Source organism: Aquila chrysaetos, chromosome 2, assembly GCF_900496995.4.
Source record: "Aquila chrysaetos chrysaetos chromosome 2, bAquChr1.4, whole genome shotgun sequence".
Lineage (NCBI taxonomy): Eukaryota > Metazoa > Chordata > Aves > Accipitriformes > Accipitridae > Aquila > Aquila chrysaetos.
The window spans coordinates 6,527,125-6,551,841 of record NC_044005.1 but is presented as its reverse complement, the minus strand read 5'-3'; the positions used below and the strand labels follow the sequence as shown (position 1 = coordinate 6,551,841).

The 24,717-nt window shown below is 51.2% G+C and overlaps 3 protein-coding genes across 5 annotated transcripts in view; 1 reads left to right on the top strand and 2 right to left on the bottom strand.

The window, feature by feature from the left end:
* Positions 1-3,080: 3,080 nt before the first annotated feature.
* Positions 3,081-23,003, bottom strand: LOC115337858 (inositol 1,4,5-trisphosphate receptor-interacting protein-like 1). Its single transcript, XM_030006268.1, has 5 exons — positions 22,989-23,003; positions 22,642-22,719; positions 4,554-4,610; positions 4,455-4,466; positions 3,081-4,418 (listed from the first exon to the last, which is right to left on the bottom strand). Exons 3-5 carry the CDS (start codon positions 4,605-4,607, stop codon positions 3,081-3,083), a joined length of 1,404 nt encoding a protein of 467 aa, XP_029862128.1. The 5' UTR covers positions 4,608-4,610; positions 22,642-22,719; positions 22,989-23,003.
* LOC115337892 lies at positions 12,115-15,478 on the top strand. 3 transcript variants are annotated; one of them, XM_041122035.1, is made up of 3 exons: positions 12,115-12,198; positions 13,564-13,718; positions 14,233-15,478. In XM_041122035.1, exons 1-3 carry the CDS (start codon positions 12,171-12,173, stop codon positions 15,010-15,012), a joined length of 963 nt encoding a protein of 320 aa, XP_040977969.1. In that variant the 5' UTR covers positions 12,115-12,170; the 3' UTR covers positions 15,013-15,478. The 3 variants fall into 3 exon arrangements, 2 of the variants coding, with proteins under 2 accessions (XP_040977969.1, XP_040977968.1); XR_005931970.1 differs by having other exon boundaries at positions 13,581-15,478; XM_041122034.1 differs by having other exon boundaries at positions 12,115-13,718.
* LOC115337960 (inositol 1,4,5-trisphosphate receptor-interacting protein-like 1) overlaps positions 22,651-24,717 on the bottom strand; it is a 20,689-nt gene continuing 18,622 nt past the window's right edge. The window contains exons 3-4 of the mRNA XM_030006366.2: positions 22,983-24,061; positions 22,651-22,713 (exon numbers count right to left, since the gene is read on the bottom strand). Of these exons, the coding sequence (XP_029862226.1) occupies positions 23,024-24,058 (1,035 nt within the window). The 5' untranslated portion in view covers positions 24,059-24,061 and the 3' untranslated portion in view covers positions 22,651-22,713; positions 22,983-23,023. The remainder of the gene's footprint in view (positions 22,714-22,982; positions 24,062-24,717) is intronic.

The window sequence follows — 24,717 nt, the reverse complement described above, 5'->3', positions numbered from 1 at the left end:
ATTTGTTATTAGTTAGAATTAATCATATTTAGTTTTAACATTTTAGCAAAATCATATGTATGTTGTATTTTATATATTTAACCACCAACCAGTGTCTGCTGTGAAATCCCCTGTATAGCCCCGTATCAAGGCCGGAGAAATTGGCTAAAATCATCTAGTAGGAACATTTAGAACTTAGATAACAAGATAAAGAAATACCTGACAACGGGGTGGTGTAAGAGTTGTCAGTACGTTACCTGACAACGGCCTGTTTGGAACGCAGCGGCCGATCCCCAAGGATAGAATGTGCGGTACAAGGCTCCTGGAAGGTCCCTGGCTAGAGCCGTTAGAGATAACCACATAGCTACTGTCAAAAAGGGTGGATTGCACCTGTTGCCGTAACATCGATGAAGAAATCATAAAGTCTAGACGAACTTTGCTTCATTATAATACCAAAACACACTTCCTGGTCAAAAGCTACCCGCCTCCAAGACTTACCACGCCTCGGAGAGACCTTCACTGCGCCTGCGTAAAGGACATTTACATATGCTAATGATTTCCCGGAAGTTTAATGAATATGTATAACTTTTCTTGGAAATCTAATGAATATGCATCAATAAGTCTTAATATAAGGTGTATTGTTTTGGTGACAGGTGTGCGTGGTTTGTGAGAGGACTCGCCCGCGCACCCGGACGTCAATAAAGAAGTGTCTGCTTATCTACACTAAATTGGTGTTGATAAGTTCTTCATTCCGAGCTTTTTGGTGACAAGACCACCAGAGGACTCCTGAAGACCACCAGAGACCTTCACTGCACCTGCGTAAAGGACATTTGCATATGCTAATATTTTCCCGAAAAACTAATGAATATGTATAACATTTCTCAGAAATCTAGTGAATATGTATGTAGAACATGTACTTAACCTGCACAATTAGGCCTGACGGGGTGCATGATAGGTGGAGCGATTCTGCGTGCAGCCAGTGCTGCAATAAAGAATGCCTGCTTTCTAAAACCCCAAAATCGAGTCTCAGAGAGTTTCTTCGACCAGCTTTTTCGGTATCAGCAGCCCCAGTTCGCAGCTGGGAAGCTGAAGCCGCCCATAAGGACGACACAGGGCGACTGAGCCAGAGATTTCCCGTGATTCCTGATAGATTCATACGTTGGTGTCCTCATCCTGGCTGGGTGCTCCATAGTAGACTCCTGCAAGGACATCCGCTTTATTAGCTTTTCCCCTAATCTTTACGCAGAGGCTCTCAACCACGTTGTCCCCAGCTGCAAGCGCTGTACGGTCCAACCCCTCCTTTACATACAGCACTGCCCCTCCGCCTCGCCTGCCCTGCCTCTCTCTCCTGAAGAGCCTGGAAGGGTCCGTCACTGCACTCCGGCCACAGGACTCTTCCCAACAAGTGTCCCTTAGGCCAGTGATGTCGTTGCTCTGGGACCGAGCCAAGGCCTCTAGCACCTCCTGTCTCTTCCTCGCACTGCGCGCTTGAGCCTACAAACGTTTCAAATGCGCTCCAGTGTCCTTGGCACATTGTGAAGCAGAGCAAAAGCTCCATGCACCGTTCCTCCAACATTGTCAGGCCATCGTTAGCTTATCAGTAGTAAGCCTGATTTTACCCCTTCCCCGCTTCAAACCTAGTTTAAAGCTCCTTCAGTCAGCCCCGCTCGGTCGTGAGCAAAAATACTTTTCCCCCACTGAGAACGGGGGATCTCGTCAGGCCCCAGCAGGCCTGGTGTCGCGTAGAGCATCCCATGGTTGAAGAACCCCCAATTCTGGCAGTGACGCTAGCCTCGGAGCCAGGTGCCGATACGCTGCGTCCGCCTGTGTGTTTCGATGTCATTCCCTACAGCTGGGAGGACAGAGGAGAATACTACCTGTGCTCCTGATCCCTCTACCAATCTCCCCGAGGCCCTGAAGTCTCTTTTGACTTTGTTGGTACCCACATGAAAAAGCAAGAGCGGCTAATAATGAGGGCCGTACAAGGCTCGGAAGTTTCCTGGTAACACCTTCAACCCGAGCCCCAGGGAGGCAGAAGCCTTCCCAAAAAGGCAGGTCTGGTCGGCAGACCAGGGCAGGAGTGAATGAATTCTTTACATTGCTTTGCCTGGGCGTGTAGCTCGTGCTTTACTTACTGAACTGTCCTCTCTCAACCCGCAAGCTTTCCCACTTTTACCCTCCAGATTCTCTCCACCGTGCCACTGCGGGCAAGGCATTGAGTAGCTGCGTGATGATGCCAAGCTGCCTGCTGGCATTACCCCACAGCACCTGGGAAGCCAAAGCCCAGTGAATCACTGAGACCAGAGCCCACTGCACCAGCTCTTCTGCAAGACGCTCCCCGACGCCGTGGCAGCTGAGCTGTCAGCACCCTATGCCCGCATTCCCCGACCCAGAGATGCACGGACACTCACGGACACAGCCTTTGTCCAAACAAGAGATTTATTGACATCTTTGCGCACGGTGGATCTCCCGGAGGGAATGGACTCTCTCAGAGAGGGAGGGCGGTCGCTGTCCGCGTGGTCACAGGCATCTCTGTCGCAAGGCTCCTTGCAATGGCCCCTTCGGCTGCATCGGGTCCCACTCCGCAGCGTGTGCTTTTGCTGTGGTGGAATCCTGCGGCAGCGATTCCCACTGCCAGTTGAGGAGCGTGTTCTCCATGTCCAGCATGCTCAGTTCTGCAGCACCAGCTCCTCAGGAAGTGTCTGGCATGGGTGCTATCTCCATCCGGACTGCAGTGAACACACAGAGGCACATCAGCGCTGCCTTGCGCTTGGTCCCTGCACAGCTGGAGCTGCCAGGAAGAATTTCTGCGCCCATGTGAAATCGCCACCATGGCCGCGACTGTGAGGGGAAAGGAGGATGGACGTCGGCTTTGTAGCCGCCATAGTCACCACTAGCTGCCGCGCTGGGGAGGCTGCCTAGAGGAGCACGCTGACACTCTTGACAGAGGGCTGCTGTACAGGGTTTTCCCTTTACTTTCTGTGTCCCGCATTCTTCCCTCTTTTTCCCTGTGGTATGAGGTGGTAGTCTGGTATGATGAGGTGGTAGTCTGCCATCAGCTGTGAGTCCCGCAAACACAGCTCTGTGCGTGAAGATCTCTTTCAGCGGCCGGAGCTCAGCAGTCTCGTAAACCGTTGTTGCAGATGCCTATACTCACGCATTGCCTCGGCGTGGGTGTCCGGATCGTGCACCAGGTGGTGGAAGAGGTTGAGTGGTTCAGCCATTTGGAAGTCTGGGGGCAAGATTATCTCCTCAGGCACCCTCTCGTTGCCTAAGAAGAAGTGGTCGAGGCGTCTCTCCTCCAGGCAGCGGAGCAGGTATTGCATAATATCATCCATCCGCAGCACGAAATGCCTCCTGCGCCAGCCTGACAGGGGTATGGTGTTCAGGAGGTGCATCACAACTGTCTTCAAGGTATAGGTGGAAAAGCCTGTGCCCACCAGGATGCGGGCGTAGGCCTGCAGGCATCTGAGGTGGAAGCTGTCATGCGGGACCTGCCCGGCCATATGCCTGAAGAACTTCGCCTCTGCCACAGTGTAGCTCTCTGGCCACGTCGTGCTTGGGGTGAAGAGGGCCTCTGTATTCTGGCTGCTCACAAAGATGTCCGAATTGCCTTGCTGCACTCCAAACATCATCTCAATAATGTGGGTTTTGTTGTTGCCTTCTGTCACCCGGAATTTGCAGAAGTGGATAGAGGGCAGCATGGTTAGACGCCATGTGGATGACTGAGGCAAAACCACCCAGGCTTCTTGCACCAGTTGATAGAACCAGCGGGCAGTTTTCTGCACATCTAGGTAGGAGCCAGTGCACAGGGTACGTAGGAGGCTGGGACCCTGATTCCTCCTAAGCTCCTCCACAGGGTGGTGCAGGAAGCACAGCATCTCTTGTGCCAGCTGCTCCCTCATGCAGGTGCACACCAGCTCCACGCGGACGTAGGAGTACCATGCTGGCGTGTCCCCCCTGTTGCCCAACTCCAGGTGGAAGGCGTGCCCACGGGGGGGCTTCAGGGGCACGAGCAGGCGGTAGATGATGTCTTCCTCGCGGGGACTCCAACCTTCGAAGGCGCTGCCCACCCCAATGGCGGGTTCCAGCACTGGGAAGAAACTATTTGACAAGATCTCTTGGAAGACAAGGATGAAGTTGTCAATGAGGTCCTTTACCACCTGACAGTCCCTGGCTAGGTTCTGAACTGGCCACTGTATGTGCTCCGCAAATAACCTTCCCAGATCATTGTCACTGTCACTGTCGTCGTCTTCTTCCACCTGCTCCCTGTCACTGCTAGAGCTCTCCTCGTCACTGCTGCTGTCCACCTCATGGCTCCTTTTCCTGAGCCGACAGCAGAGCCCGAAGAGCAGGAGCAGGACTCCAGCAACGGCCCAGAACTGCCACTGCCGCAAGGCAGCAAAGAGCAGGGCTCCCCAGGCAAAGCCGCTCTGCTCCTGGGTCCTCTGCACCAGCTCCTGCGTCCCCTGCTCCAGCTCCTGCAGCAGCCGAGTCATCACCCGGCTCAGATACTCCTTGCGCTGCTGCATGCGCTCGCGTGTGGCCTCATCCAGCTCATCACCGACGATCTGAGCGTTCCAGAGGATGCTTTGCACAAGCAGGGTGAAGAATTGTATGACAGCCATGGCCTGCAGGAGGAGGGAGAGAAGGGGTTCAGTGGGGCTGGGAGGGAGGGAGCTGGCGCCGGGGGGAGCAGGGGCGGGAGCCGCAGGGAGCTGGGGGCAGGTAGGAGAGGGGGCGAGGCAGCCGGGAGGCAGCAAGGCCTGCGCCCAGCCCCGGTGGCGGCGGCACCGTGCCCTGCCCAAGGTGTTCCCGCGAGCAGCTGGGCCCTCGATGCAGGCTGAGAACCCACCCCCCCGGGGGCCCTCGTCCAGCCCAGCCTCCCCCCGCCTGCGCACTCACCGCTCGCCCAGGCTGTACTGGGGCAGCGCTGCCACCTGGTGCCTTTTATACCCACCCCCCCCGCATTGTGACTCATCCCCTCTGATGTCACAGGTGCCAGAGCGCATCACAGGCACGCCCGCCGGCCAGCCCTGGCCTTCGGCCTCACCCCGGCTCAGCCACTCACAGCTGCCCTGCTGTACCGGTGAAGGCTGGGCTAGAGTTGGTTTTCTTCACGGGAGCTTGCGTGCCGCTTTACGTTGGATTTCTTGCCATCTGCCTGCCAACGGCAATCTCACAATCACGGAACATCCTGAGTTGGAAGGGACCCCCGAGGGTCGTCGAGTCCAACCCCTGACTCTGCACGAGGCAACCTCAAATAGGTATCATAGAATGAGACTATGTGCAAATGCTTCTTGAATACCAACAGGCTTGGGGCCGTGACCCTTTCTGGGGAGGGGCTTGTTCCGCTGCTTGACCACCCTCTCGCTGAAGAACTTTTTCCTAATATCCAATCGGAACTGCCCTTGACGCAGCTTTAAGCCATTCCTTCACGTCTTATGTCACTGAGGCTCAGACAATGTAATTAAACATTTTAAAATCAACGTGTTTGTTCTTCAATCAAGATTGTCTAGAACTCCAAGAGCATTAGTAAACCAGCGGTTCAATGATGTTAGGGGAAATCAATACTACACAACCAACATTAGTGTAAAAGGAACTAGGCCTTAAGCCTCATTGTTTTACAACTATTCATATTGGACATATAACTAATGATTAGAAATTGGTTTAGATATGATTAATAGAATGCGGGTGCTTATAAAACAATATCTATGAGCTGCTTAATTGTTGTATGGGACTCCCTCTTCATGGCTGGCTTAAAATCCAGTCAAGCTGAATCAACAGAGGAAGGATCATACACATCTCAGACCGAAGACATGGGAGTAAGTGATTAACTTCAGAACAAGATAAATTAATGAAATAACCTGAGTGGTTTCTTTGGAAATTCATAGGCACCTTTGAAGTGTAAGAAGATAAGTGATGATGGTGACCGGAGACCTTCTGCCTATGACCACCAGTCTCAGAAGAACATGAGAATGGAGAATGGGGAATGGATGAGATAAGACGATGAATGATAACGATAGGAGAACAGAAAATCGGCTGGAAAATTACAGAGACTTCGGCTGGAAAATTACAGAGACTTTGGATTGGGACAATGGGTGGCCAAAGGGTATGTGAGGTTTGGAAACTTTTGGAAGTGCGCCATTCACTGCGGTGGTGGCCCAACTCGGAGTTGTTAATAAAGCAAACCTAGAGAAACCCGTGACTGAAAATCCTTTCACAATTAGAATGCTTAAGCTTTAGAAATAGTAACCCAACATGCTCATGTCACGGACGCTCACGGACGCAGCTCTTGTTCAAAGAAGTGGTTTATTGACATCTTGGCTGCTGCGGCTACGCCCACCCTCATAAAGAGTGTGGGGAGTTTCGTTAACGGGGGTACATTAGATGCTCTTCAGTGGTGATGCAGCTAGGGGTTTCTGGGGATCGGGAGTGTTTCTGACGGAGGGACCTGGGGACGATCAACCGATAACGTCCCGAGTAGCCTATCGGGCTGGGGGTGCGGAGCCCAAGGAGAGAGGAGAATCCGTTCCTGTTCGGGTAAAGGCATTGTCGGGGTTAACGGAGGGGGTGCAAAAGGCCTCCTGTGTTGGGGTGATGTATGTTTGCGGGGGCCGGTCTCTTCTGTCAGGTGGCTGGAGGCAGGGCGAGAGGAAATGGCCTCACGTTGCGGCAGGGGAGATGGAGGTTAGATATTAGGAAACATTTCTTTACTGAGAGGGTTGTCAGACATTGGAATAGGCTGCCCAGGGAAGCGGCTGAGTCACCATCCCTGGAGGTGTTCAAAAAGCGAGTGGACGGGGTACTTCAGGACGTGGTTTAGTGGGCATGGCTGGTGGTCGGACTCGATGATCTGGAAGGTCTCTTCCAACCTAAATGGCTCTAAGATTCGATGACAGGGGGCAGGCAGCGAGGGATGGCGCCGCCCACAGAGGTGGACCCCCGCCACCTTAGACCTCTTCTCAGAGGGCTACGGACGCTTTGAAGAGCCTCCGAGAACGTCCCTCAGAGAAAGGGCTGAGCGCAACCCGCCAAAAACCGCCACGAACCGCCCGGCCCGCGCAGGCGTCGAACTGGGCGGAAGCGTCCCACAGCACCGCGGCTCCCGGGCGCGAGGGCGGGTGGGCGGAGCCGGAGGGCGGCGCGGCGGGCGGCGGGCAGGTCCGGCAAGGCAGTCGCAAGCCCCGCCCCGAACGCCGCCCCGCCCCTGGCGCGGGCCTGACCCCCGTCCCCGGGGCGGGCCGGGTCGGCGGGCCGATCCCGGAGGGGATGAGCGGCGGAGAAAAGCCGGCAGCCGGTGGAATCGCCAGAGGGCAAAACTGGAGACCGAAGGGAGACGCCGGCACCCGCACCCCCCCCTCGCGCGGCACTGCGAGGGGGACGGGAAGAGTGAAGAAACGCGGAGCTGCGGCGTGGGGTTCAGGCCGCCCCGTCCGCGCGGTGAGTTCTTCCCAGTGGTCTGCTGATGAGGAGCCTCCTACACTCTTGGTTCCTGTGGGTCCAAGACGGGTAAGTTCAGAATTCCTGCCTGATACAGGGGCCCGGAGTAGTGGCTTACAGAAACAACTAGCTGATGAGCTAGGAGTCAAACCCTCAGGAAAGTGCCAGGAGCGGCAGAAAAACGTCCCGTAGCTCAAACTGAACTCGGGCTGCCTGGGGAAAAGAGAGGGACGGCTGTGGAAGTGGCTGTGAGCTCTTACAAGGGAAATGTACTGGGATTCGATGTGCTGGCAGGCAAATGATGGTATCTACGCAGTGGCAGGGTGTGGAGCTGTGGAGGCAGAGGGGCAGAGGCTACCCACGTGAAAACTTTGTAGGTTGCTCCTGCGCTACCGCCACCTCAAGTAACCCATGTCTCTCGATACCCGCTACCAAATGGGGGATTTCAGAAGTAATTGGCGACCTCGAGAAAAGACACATCATAAGTCGCACACATTCCCCGTATAATTCTCCAGCTTGGCCAGTCCGTAAACCGGGTGGGAGGTGGCAATTAACAATTAACAATTGATGGCTGAAGCCATCTGGAATCTGTTGACCAAGAATGGGCTAGACATGCCGCTTTCTAAATGTCAAGGTCCCGGACAAGAAATTAAATTCCTAGGAGCTTGGTGGAGAGCTGGAGCAGTCACGGTACCTGGTGACACTCTGTCAGCTATTGAGAAGGGACAGACTCCAGGCAATAAGATGGAATTACAGCAGCTGCTAGGTGCCTTGGGCTACTGGAGAAAACATATACCCGGGTTCTCAGTGATTGCCCGCCCTCTGTGTGACTTGCTTTGAAAGAAAAGGAAATGGGATTGGAGTCCGCAACATACAGAAGCTCTCAATATCCTGAAAGATGAGCTCAAGGCTTACCAGAGGCTAGGCCCGTTGCACCCGCGAGATCCTTTAAGGGTGGAGTGGGGATTTGCTGCGCATGCTTTGTGCTGTGGCATGTTCCAAAAGGGACCATGAACACCAGCTAGACCTTTTTTGTTCTCTTCCGCTTCATTTAAGGAGGCTGAGCAACGGTACTTGGACTGGGAAAAAGGGGTCCTTTCCCTCATTAGAGCGGTTAAGGAGGCTGAAAAGCTGCGCACGGTACAAGATGTTACAGTAGAGGGCCCTCTTCCTCTCCTAAACTCAGTCCTCAATGGATCGCCTCCTCCCAAGGGAGAAGCCCAAAAGGCCACAGTTAGGAAATGGTATGCATACTTAGAAGGGATTAGCCAGTTGCCTCCACTAAAAGAGGGTCCGCTTAAGGCCTCCAGGCTACAACAGCCTGTAAAGCCCAATCTGACCTTCTTGGGTCGACCCTACAAACCTTCTCCGACTGAAGAGGCACCTGAATTTGCGGCAGGCTCCGATATGCAGGGACTATGGTTCACTGATGCATCTGCCCATCCAGTGGGATGAAGGTGGCAATATAAAGCAGTAGCATTAGAAATTGGTACCGGGAAGACAGTCAAAGAAGAGGGCGAAGGTAGTGCACAAGTAGGAGAATGACGGGCTCTATTACTGGCCACAGAGAATGGTGCTACTGTCGTTTATACCGACTCCTATGCAGCCATTAAGGGCGTTAGAGAATGGATATGTCAGTGGGAATCCAGTAAATGGGAAATAGGTCGTACAAAGGTATGGAGGACAGAGGACTGGCAATGTCTCCTGGCAATAGGGAGGTCCCGGCCTTTAAAGGTGGGATGGGTCAAGGGCCACGCACGGGAGGGACCCCCCCCTGCAAAATGGAACCACCAGGTGGACCACCTGGCCCAAATCAGGACGGTCACCAGTGAGAAGGAAGATGGGGATGGATTAGCTGAATGGTTGCATATCAAGCGAAGCCAACAACTTGGGGCCGTGACCCTTTCCGGGCAGGGGCTTGTTCCGCCGCTTGACCACCCTCTCGCTGAAGAACTTTTTCCTGCTATCCAGTCGGAACTTCCCTTGACTCAGCTTTAAGCCATTCCTTCGTGTCCTATCACCGGACCCCAGGGAGAAGAGATCGGCCCTCCCTCTCCGCTCCCCGTCCTGAGGAAGTTGTAGGCAGCGATGAGGCCAGCCCTCGGTCTCCTCTCCTCTAAGCTGAACAAACCCAGTGTCCTCAGCTGCGCCTCATCAGGACACGTCCGCTAGTCCTTTCACCGTCTTCGCTGCCCTCCTTTGGACGCGTTCCAATACCTTTACATCCTGCTTACACTGTGGAGCCCAAAGCTGCACGCAGTACGCGAGGTGAGGCCGCAGCCCTCCTGAGCGTGGTGGGTCAATCCCTTCTTTCCACCGGCTACCTCTGCTGTGCCTAACGCGCCCCAGGAGATGGCTGGCCCATTGGGATGGCCAGGCAGGGCTGTGGGGATGGGGCCAGGCCGAGGACTGGCTGGGATGTTGGCCCGCTGGTGGGCCTGGCTCGTCGGGGCCCGCGGGCAGGCTGGGCAAGGCTGGGGGAAGCTGGAAACTAACAACCTGCAGCGTCACTGGGCCAGGGACTGACAGCCCTGGTTTGAGCTGGAGGGGGATCCTGGGCCATGGACAGGGTGGAGTGAAGCCCTGGGGGGCTGGTCAGGGCCCAGGCAATCATGGAGGCAGTGTTGATAGCATATTTCCATGCATTCTGTATGGTATATCTAAACACTGTGATTGAAACAACAGGCAAAAGTATAGCCAAGCAATTAGCTAGCAGAGGTGGTTACTCGTAAGTTTTGCATTTCTTTGCTCTTACGGCTAGATGTTCCTGTACGCTAGACGAGAACAATGTTGAAACTGACCACGTGTGATTGAAACTGCCTTAACCTTCAAGGTCAAAGAACAAGGGCAAGAATAAAGACTTCAAGGAGAGCCAACGAGAACTTCAAACGGGTCGGTGGTCGTAAAAGCAGCCCTTCGACTCAAATGGATCCTTCATTGCGCATGATCGGATGTAGGCAGTACTATGATAATCGGTTGCAATTATTTTTATGTATATGTATACTAATCTGATTAATGTGCAATTAATAGTTATTCTATGTGCAATATAGTTATTCTGTAGAACCTCTTTGTGCTAAAGCTGTGGTATGCACGCTAGGTGGAACTATCCCCCATGCATCCAGCGCTGCAATAAAGGAACGCTTGCTTTCTAAAACTCCAAAACGAGTCTTGGAGAGTTTCTTCGACCGGCTTTTCGGTACCATTTTGGCGACCCAGATGGGACAAGGCTTCTGAGGCTCGACAGACGTGGGATCGCAGGACCTCCAGCCGGCACCGAGATTTCTCGGAGAGACCCTTGATCCCTGTTCCCCGGGCTCACAAGCCAAGGCCACTGGTAAGGTTTTATTTAAAGGCATTCTTTCGATTAACCTGGTTCTGGTATTCTGGTCTGGTACTCTTACCTGTAAGCCTGACTAAGAGAAGTCAGCAAGGAAGAAATCTAAAAGGACCCTTAAAAATCTGGTATTCTGGTAGAAGTACTTCTCTGGTAAAGGGTATCCGTCTCGCTGGTTGAAGGCGGAGATACTGTCATGACCCAGACTGGACAGCCCAGGGAGTTGCGTTTAATTCGAAATTCCCTCGGGCTAAATTCAGGTGAAACGACACCAAAGGATCAGTTAAAGATTTTATTCATGACAGAAGCAAACTGAACTGGGGAGGCGTGGTAGTAGGTGGCAGGGTTTCTCCCAACAGGAATTGGCATAAGACTACTTCTGTAAACTGTGTAACCATATACATCGATTCAGGGAATAAGGAGATCCCTCCCGTTGAGTCACGAGGTTCAGAGCAGACCCCCTTGCTTTCCAGACTCCTCCTCAGAGAAGGGTCTAGGGGCGGCTGGATCCACTCTTAGTCTCAGACTTGGTCAACGGTTTATTTCTTGAAACGGATGAGGTGTAGGGATTGTGGAAAAGGAAAAGGAAAGAGAGAAGACAGAGGGAGAAAAAGGAAGAGAGAAAGATTTCACCGGTCCTGGGTCCAGCGTTGGTTCAGTCAGCCAAGGGGTCCAGTCAGCCGATGGGTCCAGTCCCGGTGGGCTTGCGCACCTGGGGCTTCAGTTGGTGTCCTTTTATCATCCTTGCCCCTCCTTCGGGTGGGCACCTGAACTCGTCGGGTTAACGAACAGTTTGTGAGCCTTTGGGCTTGGGGGTCTTTGTGGAGTAACTTCTCCTTCCCTGCAGACACTGCCATTGTTTGATCTTTGTATCAGAACAGCTTATCAGAACAGGGAGCTGCGCACCCTCCAGCACGCCCTCCCCCTCCTGTTGCTGATGTCTGAGCTGATGGGCTTTTCACCTTAGCTCCTTGCTGTGCAGGGTTTGTCTTTAAGCAGAACTTGCCCCACCACAATGTTTGAGACATTAACTCTTTCAGTCTCTCACAGATAGCCCTTTGGTTTGGTCTTGGTACTTTGATTAAGGCTTTGGGATTTGACTATTGATTTTGGATATGACCTTAGATCTCTGATTGATTCTGTTTGGTATTTTGACTTAGGCTTTGATATTTAATTTTCCGATTTTGATTTTTGTATATTGAAGGTATTGATAATGGGAACAGGACAGTCAAGTGAACTCCCTAAAAAATCACCTCTGGGGTGTGTTTTAAAGCACTGGAAACAGCTGGAGGGTGTCCCGGGTGGCAACCTGCGGAGAGAAGACTTTATTAAATATTGTAATCATTGGTGGCCTCTGTATAAGCTTGACGAATGGGAAAAGTGGCCTGTGAATGGGACGCTGCATTATAACACCATGTTACAACTGATGTTATTTTTGAGAGGTGAGCAGAAATGGGATGAAGTTATGTATTGTGATTTGTTCTTTACCTTAAAGAATCATCCTGAGTGGCAAAAGGATTGTGGAATTAACATGCCACCCAGCGATCCTTTTGGGCTATCTTTAGAAAAAGAGGGAAACAAAAAGGTGACAATAAGCTCAGAAGGTGTTGTTCTGCCTGTAGTATTGGGCAAAGATGTTTAAAGCTATGCAAGCAAGAACGAGAGGATGATACTGAAATTGTAATTGGATCTCAAAGGGCCCCACCTAGAACTGCTCCCAGAAATAGTGATGAAAGAGAGCCCATGCATAGTCCTGTCGCAGGGCAAACAAGAGCTAAACAGAGCGAAGTTATTCAAGCTCCTCTCCGTCAGGCGCCTGGGACTGAGGGTGTGGCAACTATTAAAGTACCCTTTTCTATTGTGGATTTAAATAATTGGGAAGTACCAGCTGGGAGCTATCAAGAAAACCCTGATCAAACAGCCCAGGCTTTTGAAACAATGATTCAGACTCAGGATCCTGACTGGAAAGATGCTAGGAAATATACTATAATATGGATCCTGAGTCTGAAGACGGAAAAGCTCAGTTGGCTCCTTTATTTATAGGACAATCCTCTGATGATATCAGAAGGAAATTACAAAACTTACAAGGAGCAGATTCTCGAGATTGGGGAAAATTATTAGAAGTTGCTTGGGTGGCATATAGAAAGAGAGATGAATTACAGAGTAAAATGAGTGCAAGGTTAGTAGCTGCTCTGGAAGTAGGAGCTGGCATGGGACAAAGGAGAGGAACTGGACTGGGGCCACCAGTGGGATTAAACCAGCCCCTGGGACCGAATCAGTGTGCGTACTGTAAACAAGAAGGACACTGGAAAGGAGAATCTCCCCTGAGACCTACAAGGTCACAAGTGATCCCAATTTCGACCGCACAATCTCAGCAAGTTCCCCCTTTCTTAGGAAAGTTGAGTGAAAGTATCTGACGGGGACCGGAGGGGAGTCTCCCAGCAGAACCTCTGGTGACAGCTAACCTGGGAGAACAGAAAATTGAATTTTTAGTTGACACTGGAGCCACCTTTTCAGTTTTAAACACCTTAGAGGGGGAGTTAAGTTCTGAAGAAAGCAGTGTTGTTGGTGCGACAGGTGAATGAGAGGCTAGACCTTTCTTTAAGCCTTTGACAATGAAATTAGGAAAGCAGTGGGTCACTCATCAGTTTCTGTGTTTGCCAAATTCTCCTCAAACCCCGGTTAGGGAGAGACCTACTTGAGAAACTGGAAGCAGAAGTTAAATTTAAAGATGGTGAGATTAAAATTTAAATTTAAAAATGGTGAGATTAAAATTTTAATTCCAGAAACTAAACATATCGAAGCAGTGGCTTTGTTGTTACAGGACGGCTACCGAAAGCAGAGGATCATACCAGTCGAAGTAAATAATGCTGTAATTCCCATCGTCTGGGCTGAGGAAGTTCCTGGTAAATCCAAAAGAGCAGAGCCTGTGAGAATTGATTTAAAGCCAGGATCGAGTCTGGTAAGAATTAAACAATGCCCCCTAAAACTGGAAAGTCGGAAGGAGTTAGTACCGATAATACAAAAATTTCTAAAGTACAAATTGTTAATAGAATGTGTATCCAAATATAACACCCCAACCTTGCCTGTTAAAAACGCTAATGGAAAAGATTACAGGCTAGTTCAAGACCTCAGAGTGATAAATCGAATAGTACAAGATATTCACCCGGTAGTAGCAAATCCTTATACTTTGTTAACAACCCTAACAGAGAGACAAGAATGGTTCACAGTGTTAGACTTGAAAGACGCCTTTTTCTGTATTCCCTTGGATCCCAATAGTCAAGAGCTTTTTGCTTTTGACTGGGAAGATCCTGAGACTGGGAGAAAAACACAATATACGTAGACAGTCTTGCCTCAAGGCTTTAAGAACAGCCCTGCCATTTTTGGAAGTCAATTGGCACGAGAATTAGAGATTTGGAAGAAAGAAAATAATCAAGGAATCTTGTTGCAATATGTGGATGACCTGTTAATTGCAGCTGAGACAGAAGATGGTTTACCCTGCTGTGTTTTTAACAACTGATCAACTTGAAGGAGAACTGGAACATGGCTGCCTGCAGACAATTGAAGAAGTCTGCTCCAGCCAACCGGATCTCCGAGGTGCGCCACTGGAAGAAAAAGATTGGGAGCTATATACCGACGGAAGCAGTTTCATCCGTGAAGGAAAACGTTTATCAGGATATGCGGTAACCACTACTGAGAAGGTAACTGAATCACGAGCTTTGCCTTCAGATGTATCTGCCCAAAAGGCTGAATTGGTAGCTCTTACTCGAGCACTGGAACTACGTCAAGGAAAACGAATCAGCATTTGGAGAGACTCAAAGTATGCTTTTGGGGTAGTACATGCACATGGAGCAATATGGAAAGAAAGAGGACTGTTACCTGCACGAGGAACCACCATTCAGCATGCAGAACAAATACTGAAATTGTTAGAAGCCATTCAAAAGCCAACAGCAGTCGCGATAATGCACTGTAAAGCACATCAGTCAGGTAGGACTGTCCTTGAAACAGGTAACGGATTGGCTGATAGAGCTGCTAAAGAGGCTGCAGAAAAAGGCATCCTAGCACTAGTTCCAGAGAAAAGTGTAAATTTACCGAAAGATGCTCCAAATTATAATGAAAAAGATGAAGAATTAATTATTAAACTGCAGGCTAGTAAAAATGAAACCGGGTGGGCTGTAACACCAACAGGTCAAATAATAGTCCCACCCGCAATAATGAGAGAAATTGCCCGGGCTGAAAATAACAAAGTACGTTAGGGAACAGAAAACCTTGTTAAACATTTACAAAAGTGTATTTTGAATAGAGATATGACAAAAATTATTCGAATAATTACAATTGGGTGTGAAATTTGTATACGCAATAATCCCCAAACCAATAATAAAATCACTTTTGGAGTTACGAAACAAGGAGATTCTCCAGGAAAGTATCGGCAAATTGATTTTACAGAATTGCTTCAATAAGAGGGATATTGATATATCCTAGTTCTAGTTGATACCGTTACTGGGTAGCCTGAAGCTTTCCCTTGTCGCACCAACAAAACAAGAGAAGTATTTATCATCATTGTTACAATCCGCATCGCTTTCAGCTGTCTTAAAACGAGCCGTGACACAATCTATGTTCAAGTGAGACTACTAAAAGAATTAGTAGCCTCAAACAGAAAGGGGGGGAATTGATAGCATATTTCCATACATTCTGTATGGTATATCTAAATATTTTGATGGTTTTAATATTTTGTAACAGCCGTGGAAACTGGTTTGCTGCTAGGTGACTGTAAAAGTGAGATTTGGTATATCATTATTAGCAATCTTATACTAACACTATGATTGAAACAACAGACAAAAGTATAGCCCAGGAATTAACTAGCAGAGGTGGTGTGTACGGAAGGGTTAAAAGATGGAATTTTGGTCCATGGATGGACACTGAGTAAGAAGTAGATAACTAAAAAACGCAGTCAGCACAGGGAACAGATAGTTTATTGTCTGTTGTTTGAAAAGCTGACCATGGGGATAAGAAAGTAGAGCAGTGTTAGGGGAGGTAGTACGTGCAATAATGGAGGAATACAAGGCACCACACATAATTTTGCTTACCTTGCAAAAGTCCTGCTGTTGGTTAGAGCATCGTGACTGATGGATTATGGTAATTTGCCGTGTGCCCGTGAACCAATAGAAGGGATGGCTATGGCACGTGCAGCGCGCCTGGCCAGCGGGCGCGTGTGCCATAGGCTCCCTATGTTGCAATCGAGGTGTGTTTCGGCGCTCATTGGCCGTGAGTGTCGACACCCGTTCCTCCACAAATGTCTAAAATACTGGGGTTTTCCGAAGAGCAGTGGGCCGGTGTTCGGCAAGGTCACCGTTGCCTCCGTGGGGACGCCCACGTAAAGCTGGCACCTACCGACTGCTGGGCTGAGCTTGCGGCGCAAGACGACACAAGAATGTACAGAATGTACAGAAGGTTCGTCTTCTTCTTCACAGTCCTTGGGTCGGTATGTTAATAGTGGGGTTTTTTTGCTTTGTAAGATACCCTTAGCGTAACGCATGTGTGTAGTTAATAAAATGCTTGCTTTTTCCCCTATAGTCAGTGTGTGTGTGTTTACCTTCTCGGGAATCCTCGAAACCACCCTAGAACAGGTGGTTACTCGTAAGTTTTGCAGTTCTTTGCTCTTACGGCTAGATGTTCCTGTACGCTAGACGAGAACAATGTTGAAACTGACCACGTGTGATTGAAACTGCCTTAACCTTCAAGGTCAAAGAACAAGGACAAGAATAAAGACTTCAAGGACAGCCAACGAGAACTTCAAATGGGTCGGTGGTCGTAAAAGCAGCCCTTCGACTCAAATGGATCCTTCATTGCGCATGATCGGATGTAGGCAGTACTATGATAATCGGTTGCAATTATTTTTATGTATATGTATACTAATCTGATTAATGTGCAATTAGTTATTCTACAGAACCTGTTTGTGCTAAAGCTGTGGTATGCACGCTAGGTGGAACTATCCCCCATGCATCCAGCGCTGCAATAAAGGAACGCCTGCTTTCTAAAACTCCAAAATGAGTCTTGGAGAGTTTCTTCGACCGGCTTTTCGGTATCAGTGTGTCTGGTAAGGCAGTCGTTAATGAATACTTTTTGTTCCTAAGCTAGGACAGACCCATGACGCAATTATGGAACCAGGGAAAGAGAAGCAATGCAGACTTCCTGCACCTGCATTATTTACCCAGTCCTTTGCAGGGAAACCCACGTAGTGAGATCCGGTGGTAATGGAGGGCAGGGAGCATTTCCTGCCCATGACACGACGTGTTGGGACAGGGTTTTCTTATGCCGAGTCCTGCTCTTGCTCCTTCCCACTCCCATCGTACCCACAGTTCAGCCTGTTTCTTTTTCTACGTATGGTGTTAGCTATCTTGCTGCATCCTTATGCGTTCTGTGTCCTTAGGCAGATTATAGCCTGAAGTTAATTCCAGCTTAATGGAAAATGTTGTCAGTTGCCATGGAAATGCCTTACCATGTGATTGTGGTTGTACTTCCTGTTGTGCTTAGGGCTAAAACTGTTAGATGACCCTCATTTTTACACTGCCTTCCACTCCTCCTGTAAATATCTGTTACTCGTAACTGTGGTCAGAACATTCAGTCTTCTAACACCGGTCATTTTTTTTTTATGCTGTGATCTTATTGCCGGTTATTAAACACTTATGCTAAAGCTTTCTTCAGCAGAGATCCTCAGACTTGCTGGTTTTGTATTTAAGATCTGCAAGCCAAATTCCTGCGGACAGCTGTCAAGGAAAGGGGCGGGTTTCCATGAGTGAAGAAAATGCTGAAGCTGGTCACTTGCCTTTGCTAGCTGGCTGATACTGAGATGAGAGCTCTAGTATGCAGGAGGTAAGGGCTGCTGTGCCAGGCAGCCCAGCATGGAAAACTGCCCAAGTGCTGAGTGACTCCCGGCCACAGTGCTGGCAACTGTAAACAGCAGCTGCTTTTGCTCAGTGATATATCTATCTGCCATCACTAACAGCTCATTTGGAGACCTGTGCTGGCTCTTTCTTTGTTCATCATATACATTAGGTCTTCAAGTAATGCGGTTTTGTACAAGCTTATCTATGCTGTTGTCATCGTCAATGAAAAGACTCCCCCCACCATCAACAGTGTCCCCTCCAACAATCTTTGGACAATGCTTTCATTACTGGTAGCTCCACCTGAAGGCCTCCGGAGCAATGGAAACAGCTGCACTATAAGGTCTTTCACCCGCACAGCAAGGTCACCGAGGCCATTTGATCCTCACTCTCACAGAGTAACATAGGGAATTTGGGTTGGAAGAGACCTCTGGAGGTCTTTAGTCTTACCCCCTAATTAAAGCAGGGCTAACACCAAAGTTAGGACATGTCCCTCAGGGTCTTGTCCAGCTGAACTTCTAATGTTGCCAGAGAAGGAGATTCCCCACCCTCTCTGGCTGCTTCTTCCAGGGCTTATCTGCTCTCATGGCATGCTTCCCTTGGTGCAACGCGTGACACGTTCTTTCATTGTGCACCTCTGAGGAAAGACAGGCTCCGGGTAGTGGAAGACAGCAATTAGATCTCCCTCAGCCTTCCTTCTTGGAGAGATGTGGTGCTGGACATTCGTGGTGTGGTGCGGTGTATGGGTGTCATCCTGCTACCTGTTGACAGAGCTGCAGCATCAGCCTGTTGCCGAGCCAGGGCACCCACCTCTTGAAACGAACGGTCCCCAGAGCAGCTTCTCCACACAGACAGGACAGTATAACCTATGGGATCCTCTCTAGACATCGTGCTGTCCTCAACCACCCCTGCACCTAGGCACACCTCTTGGGATGCTTACTCAGGGCCACTGGCATGGCCTGCAGGCTCATGTGCAACTGCGACCTGGCTGTTACTCAATGAACAGCGCCAGGCACGGATGAATCTATGTCCTGTCTGAAGCACTTCTTTTACTGCGAGCTTTTCTTACAGTAGTGAGCTTGCAACATGAGCATCCCTCGTGCCTACAGGCTCTTTTAAGGTCCTTTAAAGGTCCTCAGAGTTGCACAGAAAACCACCGGACAACCACCTTCCTTCTTATGCAGCCTGCTCCTGACTGCCCTCCTTCCTTGGCATCTTGGGACTCCCAGGAACTAGCCCTGCACTGTACTAATTCCCTTCCTCAGAGGAATTGTGTCTCTGTAGCATGAGAGCCAAGGGGCTCAGGGAAAGGTGACAACTGGCAGCAAGCTTCCAGTGCTGCCAGGCAGGTCCTAGAGCATGCTCCTGGGCAAGAGACAGCTGCTGGCTGGGGCACTGCTGGGACCCAGGGGCTGTACAGTGGATCTTCAGTTGTGCCTGAACACAACTGGGATGGGGATCCTGCAGCATCTGGCTATCTGTGCCAGTTATCCTCTGGGAGTCAGAAAACAAACTGCTCAAGAACAGTTTTTAATAATGCAGGTGTGGCCAGAGTTGTCAGTGGCTCAGGATTTGTACAGAATACAAAAAAGAGAAAGTTCAACCCAGGATACCCCTCTCCAAGAAGAGCCTTCATAAGGGTGAGCAACCCTGAGGCAGTGACAGGAAGTTGCCAAAGAGCCTGGAAAACCTGGAGCCGCTTGGAATGGAAACCAGTTAATATGATGAAAACGCTTTAGCCTGGGTCACTGGCAAACCTGACTTTGTGGTAACAATCCGTTGGGATGCAGAGGGCTAAGCAGATTGCATTGTCTTCATGGCCTCAGTCAGTGCTTGTAATTCTCCTTTGTCCCCCACATTCTGAGCCTTGTCCTTGATCAAACGAACTTTGCGAGATGAACCTGCTTTCATTGCTTCAAAAGCTCAAAGGTACACAAGAGGAAAAAAAAGGAGCAAGAAACAAGCAACATGTTCGAGAGGAGAGATCAGCAAACTGTCTTTAACTGTAGCTCAGAACTTGCTCTTTGAAGCTGGGGGGATGCAAAGCACTAAACTGGAATACCATGGATGTATTCAAATGAAAAAATTCACGTGGAAGGTCTTACTCAAATAACGTGTTTCTCTTCTTGCCTTCATATACCAAAACCATAACGTACTTTACCTCTTTGAACCAGCAAAGATGCAACGTAAACACAGTGTCATGGCTATTTTTCAGTGAAACAAACTTTTTTGGGGGAAAGGTCAGGTCACAGAGACAAAACCACCGGTGCAAAAGATGCAGAGATAGCATCTCATCTCAGCGTTAACTTCACTTTCCAAAGATCCATCATTAGGCAAGTGTCCTAGTTTCAGCTGGGATAGAGTTAACTGTCTTCCTAGTAGCTGGTACGGTGCTATGTTTTGACTTCAGTATGTGAAGAATGTAGATAACACTGATGTTTTCAGTTGTTGCTCAGTCGTGTTTAGACTAATGTCAAGGATTTTTCAGCTTCTCATGCCCAGCCAGCGAGAAAGCTGGAGGGGCGCAAGAAGTTGGCACAGGACACAGCCAGGGCACCTGACCCAAACTGGCCAACAGGGTATTCCATACCATGGGACGTCCCATCTAGTATAGGAACTGGGAAGTGGGGCGGGGAATCGCCGCTCGGGGACTAGCGGGGTGCCGGTCGGCGGGTGGTGAGCAATTGCACTGCGCATCATTTGTACATTCCAATCCTTTCATTATTGCTGTTGTCATTTTATTAGTGTTATCATTATCATTATTAGTTTCTTCTTTTCTGTTCTATTAAACCGTTCTTATCTCAACCCATGGGTTTTGCTTCTTTTTCCCGATTTTCTCCCCCATCCCACTGGGTGGGGGGGGGGGGGGGGCGGTGAGTGAGCGGCTTCGTGGTGCTTAGGTGCTGGCTGGGGTTAAACCACGACAGCAAGGAAGGTTCTTGTAGCTTTGCGCATCATGGAAAAACTGGCCATGTTCTGCACAGTCTAACTGAAAACGGGGAGAAGCCTGAGCTTCTCTAGCACTTCGGCATAGTTAGACAGCTCTTTTGATGTGACAATTATTAAAAAGCTCTCAAATCTTCGCCCGTACACCATCATTGAATTCCCACTGAAGGTGTACCAAATACAGCTATGAGTGAACCTCTTCTGCCACACGGCGGCCGTCAGCCACTACTTCTTATAGCGCCAGGGTCTACAGCCAAACCACCCTTCTGCCCCTCTTGCTTGACTTGCGACACATTGCAATTGCCCGCTCCTGTGCCCTTAAGAAACGGCTCTTCAAAATTGACCGGCATTTACGGGCAACGATACCCTCAAAAGCAGATTCCCAGGGGACCTTGCTAACTAGCTCCTTGAGCAGCCTGAAGTCTGCTCTCCCAGAATCCAGGGGAGTAGCTCTGCGGACAGGGTTTCCCATATCACCAAAGATTGTAAACTCGACCATTTTCTGATCACTATGGCCAAGACAGCCACCAATCATCACTTCACCCACAAGACCCTCTCCGTGTACGAACAACAGGTCTAGGAGGGCACCCTTCCTAATCGGCTCCCGTAGTACCCGTATCAAAGAGTTGTCTTCAACGTGGGCTTCAGGAATTTCCTGGGCCTGTTCATGTCTGCTCTGTGACAGCCCCAGTTCGCAGCTGGGAAGCTGAAGCCGCCCATAAGGACGACACAGGGCGACTGATCCAGAGATTTCCAGTGATTCCTTATAGATTCATACATTGGCGTCCTCGTCCTGGCTGGGTGCTCCATAGTAGACTCCGGCAAGGACATCCGCTTTATTAGCTTTTCCCCTAATCTTTACGCAGAGGCTCTCAACCGCGTCGTCCCCAGCTGCAAGCGCTGTACGGTCCAACCCCTCCTTTACATACAGCACTGCCCCTCCGCCTCGCCTGCCCTGCCTCTCTCTCCTGAAGAGCCTGGAAGGGTCCGTCACTGCACTCCGGCCACAGGACTCTTCCCAACAAGTGTCCCTTAGGCCAGTGATGTCGTTGCTCTGGGACCGAGCCAAGGCCTCTAGCTCCTCCTGTCTCTTCCTCGCACCGCGCGCTTGAGCCTACAAACATTTCAAACGCGCTCCAGTGTCCTCGGCACATCGTGGAGCAGAGCGAAAGCTCCACGCACCGTTCCTCCAACATTGTCGCGCCATCCCTAGCTTATCACTAGTAGGACTGATTTTACCCCTTCCCCGCTTCAAACCTAGTTTAAAGCTCTTTCAGTCAGCCCCGCTCGGTCGTGAGCAAAAATACTTTTCCCCCATTGAGAACGGGGGATCTCGTCAGGCCCTAGCAGGCCTGGTGTCGCGTAGACCGTCCCATGGTTGAAAAACCCCCAATTCTGGCAGTGACGCTAGCCTCGGAGCCAGGTGCCGATACGCTGCGTCCGCCTGTGTGTTTCAATGTCATTCCCTACAGCTGGGAGGACAGAGGAGAATACTACCTGTGCTCCTGATCCCTCTACCAATCTCCCCGAGGCCCTGAAGTCTCTTTTGTTCGCCCTTGGACTTCTTGTCACGACTTCCTTGGTACCCACAAGAAAAAGCAAGAGTGGCTAATAATGAGGGCCGTACAAGGCTCGGAAGTTTCCTGGTAACGCCTTCAACCCGAGCCCCAGGGAGGCAGAAGCCTTCCCAAAAAGGCGGGTCTGGTCGGCAGACCAGGGCAGGAGTGAATGAATTCTTTACCTTGCTTTGCCTGGGCGTGTAGCTCGTGCTTTACTTACTGAACTGTCCTCTCTCAACCCGCAAGCTTTCCCACTTTTACCCTCCAGATTCTCTCCACCGTGCCACTGCGGGCAAGGCATTGAGTAGCTGCGTGATGATGCCAAGCTGCCTGCTGGCATTACCCCACAGCACCTGGGAAGCCAAAGCCCAGTGAATCACTGAGACCAGAGCCCACTGCACCAGCTCTTCTGCAAGACGCTCCCCGACGCCGTGGCAGCTGAGCTGTCAGCACCCTATGCCCGCATTCCCTGACCCAGAGATGCACGGACACTCACGGACACAGCCTTTGTCCAAACAAGAGATTTATTGACATCTTTGCGCACGGTGGATCTCCCGGAGGGAATGGACTCTCTCAGAGAGGGAGGGCGGTCGCTGTCCGCGTGGTCACAGGCATCTCTGTCGCAAGGCTCCTTGCAATGGCCCCTTCGGCTGCATCGGGTCCCACTCTGCAGCGTGTGCTTTTGCTGTGGCGGAATCCTGTGGCAGCGATTCCCACTGCCAATTGAGGAGCGTGTTCTCCGTGTCCGGCGTGCTCAGTTCTGCAGCAGCAGCTCCCCGGGGAGTGACTTCAGGCGTGGCCCTGTGCCTGAAGATTTGCACCTCTGCCATAGCACAGCTCTCTGGCCACGTCCTGCTGCTGGTAACACTGGCCTCTGCCTACTCGATGCTCAGGAAGGTGTCCAAGCCATCTTGCTGCACCCCAAATATCATCTCGATCAGCAGGGGACTATCGGAAGCGTTTGTCAGCCGGAGCTTGCAGGAGCGCCTGGAGGGCAGCACGGTTAAACGGTAGTGTCTCGACTGAGGCAAAACCACCCAGGCTGCTTTTACCAGGATCTGGAACCAGCGGGTGGTTTTCTCCATGTCTAGGTAGGGGCCGGTGCAGAGGGTACGTAGGAGGCTGGGACCCTGATTTTTCCTCAGCTCCTCCTCGGGGTGGTGCAGGAAGCACAGCACGTCCTCCACCAGCCGCTCCCTCATGCAGGTGCACTCCAGCTCCACGCGGAGCCTGGAGTTCCTCGCTGGCATCTCCCCCGTGGTGCCCAGCTGCAGGTGGAAGGCGTGCCCACGGGGGGGCTTCAGGGGCACGAGCAGGTGGTAGACAGCATCATCCTCACAGAGACTCCAACCTTCTAAGGCGCTTCTCACACCGACAGCTGGCTTCAGTCGCGGCATAAAACTATTCCTGGAAAGTTTTCGGCAGATACGAAGAAGTTCATCCACCATCTCATCCACCATCATGAACGATTCTGGCAGGTCCAGGAGGCGCTTGACCGAAATTCTGCCCACATCCACTGCAACACTGGATTTTACTTTTTGCTCCTCCTTATCTGCCTTCTTCCTGCAGCTGGCCTCCTTGCTGCTGCTGGCTGGCTGATGGCTCCTTTTCCTGAGCCGACAGCAGAGCGCGAAGAGCAGGAGCAGGACTCCAGCAACGGCCCAGAACTGCCACTGCCACAAGGCAGCAAAGAGCAGGGCTCCCCAGGCAAAGCCGCTCTGCTCCTGGGTCCTCTGCGCCAGCTCCTGCGTCCCCTGCTCCAGCTCCTGCAGCAGCCGAGTCATCTCCCAGCTAAGGTACTCCTCGCGCTGCTGCATGCGCTCGCGTGTGGCCTCATCCAGCTCATCACCGACCATCTGAGCGTTCCAGAGGATGCTTTGCACAAGCAGGGTGAAGAATTGTATGACAGCCATGGCCTGCAGGAGGAGGGAGAGAAGGGGTTCAGTGGGGCTGGGAGGGAGGGAGCTGGCGCCGGGGGGAGCAGGGGCCGGAGCCGCAGGGAGCTGGGGGCAGGTAGGAGAGGGGGCGAGGCAGCCGGGAGGCAGCAAGGCCTGCGCCCAGCCCCGGTGGCGGCGGCACCGTGCCCTGCCCAAGGTGTTCCCGCGAGCAGCTGGGCCCTCGATGCAGGCTGAGAACCCACCCCCCCGGGGGCCCTCGTCCAGCCCAGCCTCCCCCCGCCTGCGCACTCACCGCTCGCCCAGGCTGTACTGGGGCAGCGCTGCCAGCTGGTGCCTTTTATACCCACCCCCCCCCCGCATTGTGACTCGTCCCCTCTGATGTCACAGGTGCCAGAGCGCATCACAGGCACGCCCGCCGGCCAGTCCCGGCCTTCGGCCTCACCCCGGCTCAGCCACTCACAGCTGCCCTGCTGTACCGGTGAAGGCTGGGCTAGAGTTGGTTTTCTTCACGGGAGCTTGCGTGCTGCTTTATGTTGGATTTCTTGCCGTCTGCCTGCCAACGGCAATCTCACAATCACGGAACAGTCCTGAGTTGGAAGGGACCCCCGAGGGTCGTCGAGTCCGACCCCTGACTCCGCACCAGGCAACCTCAAATAGGTATCATAGAATGAGAC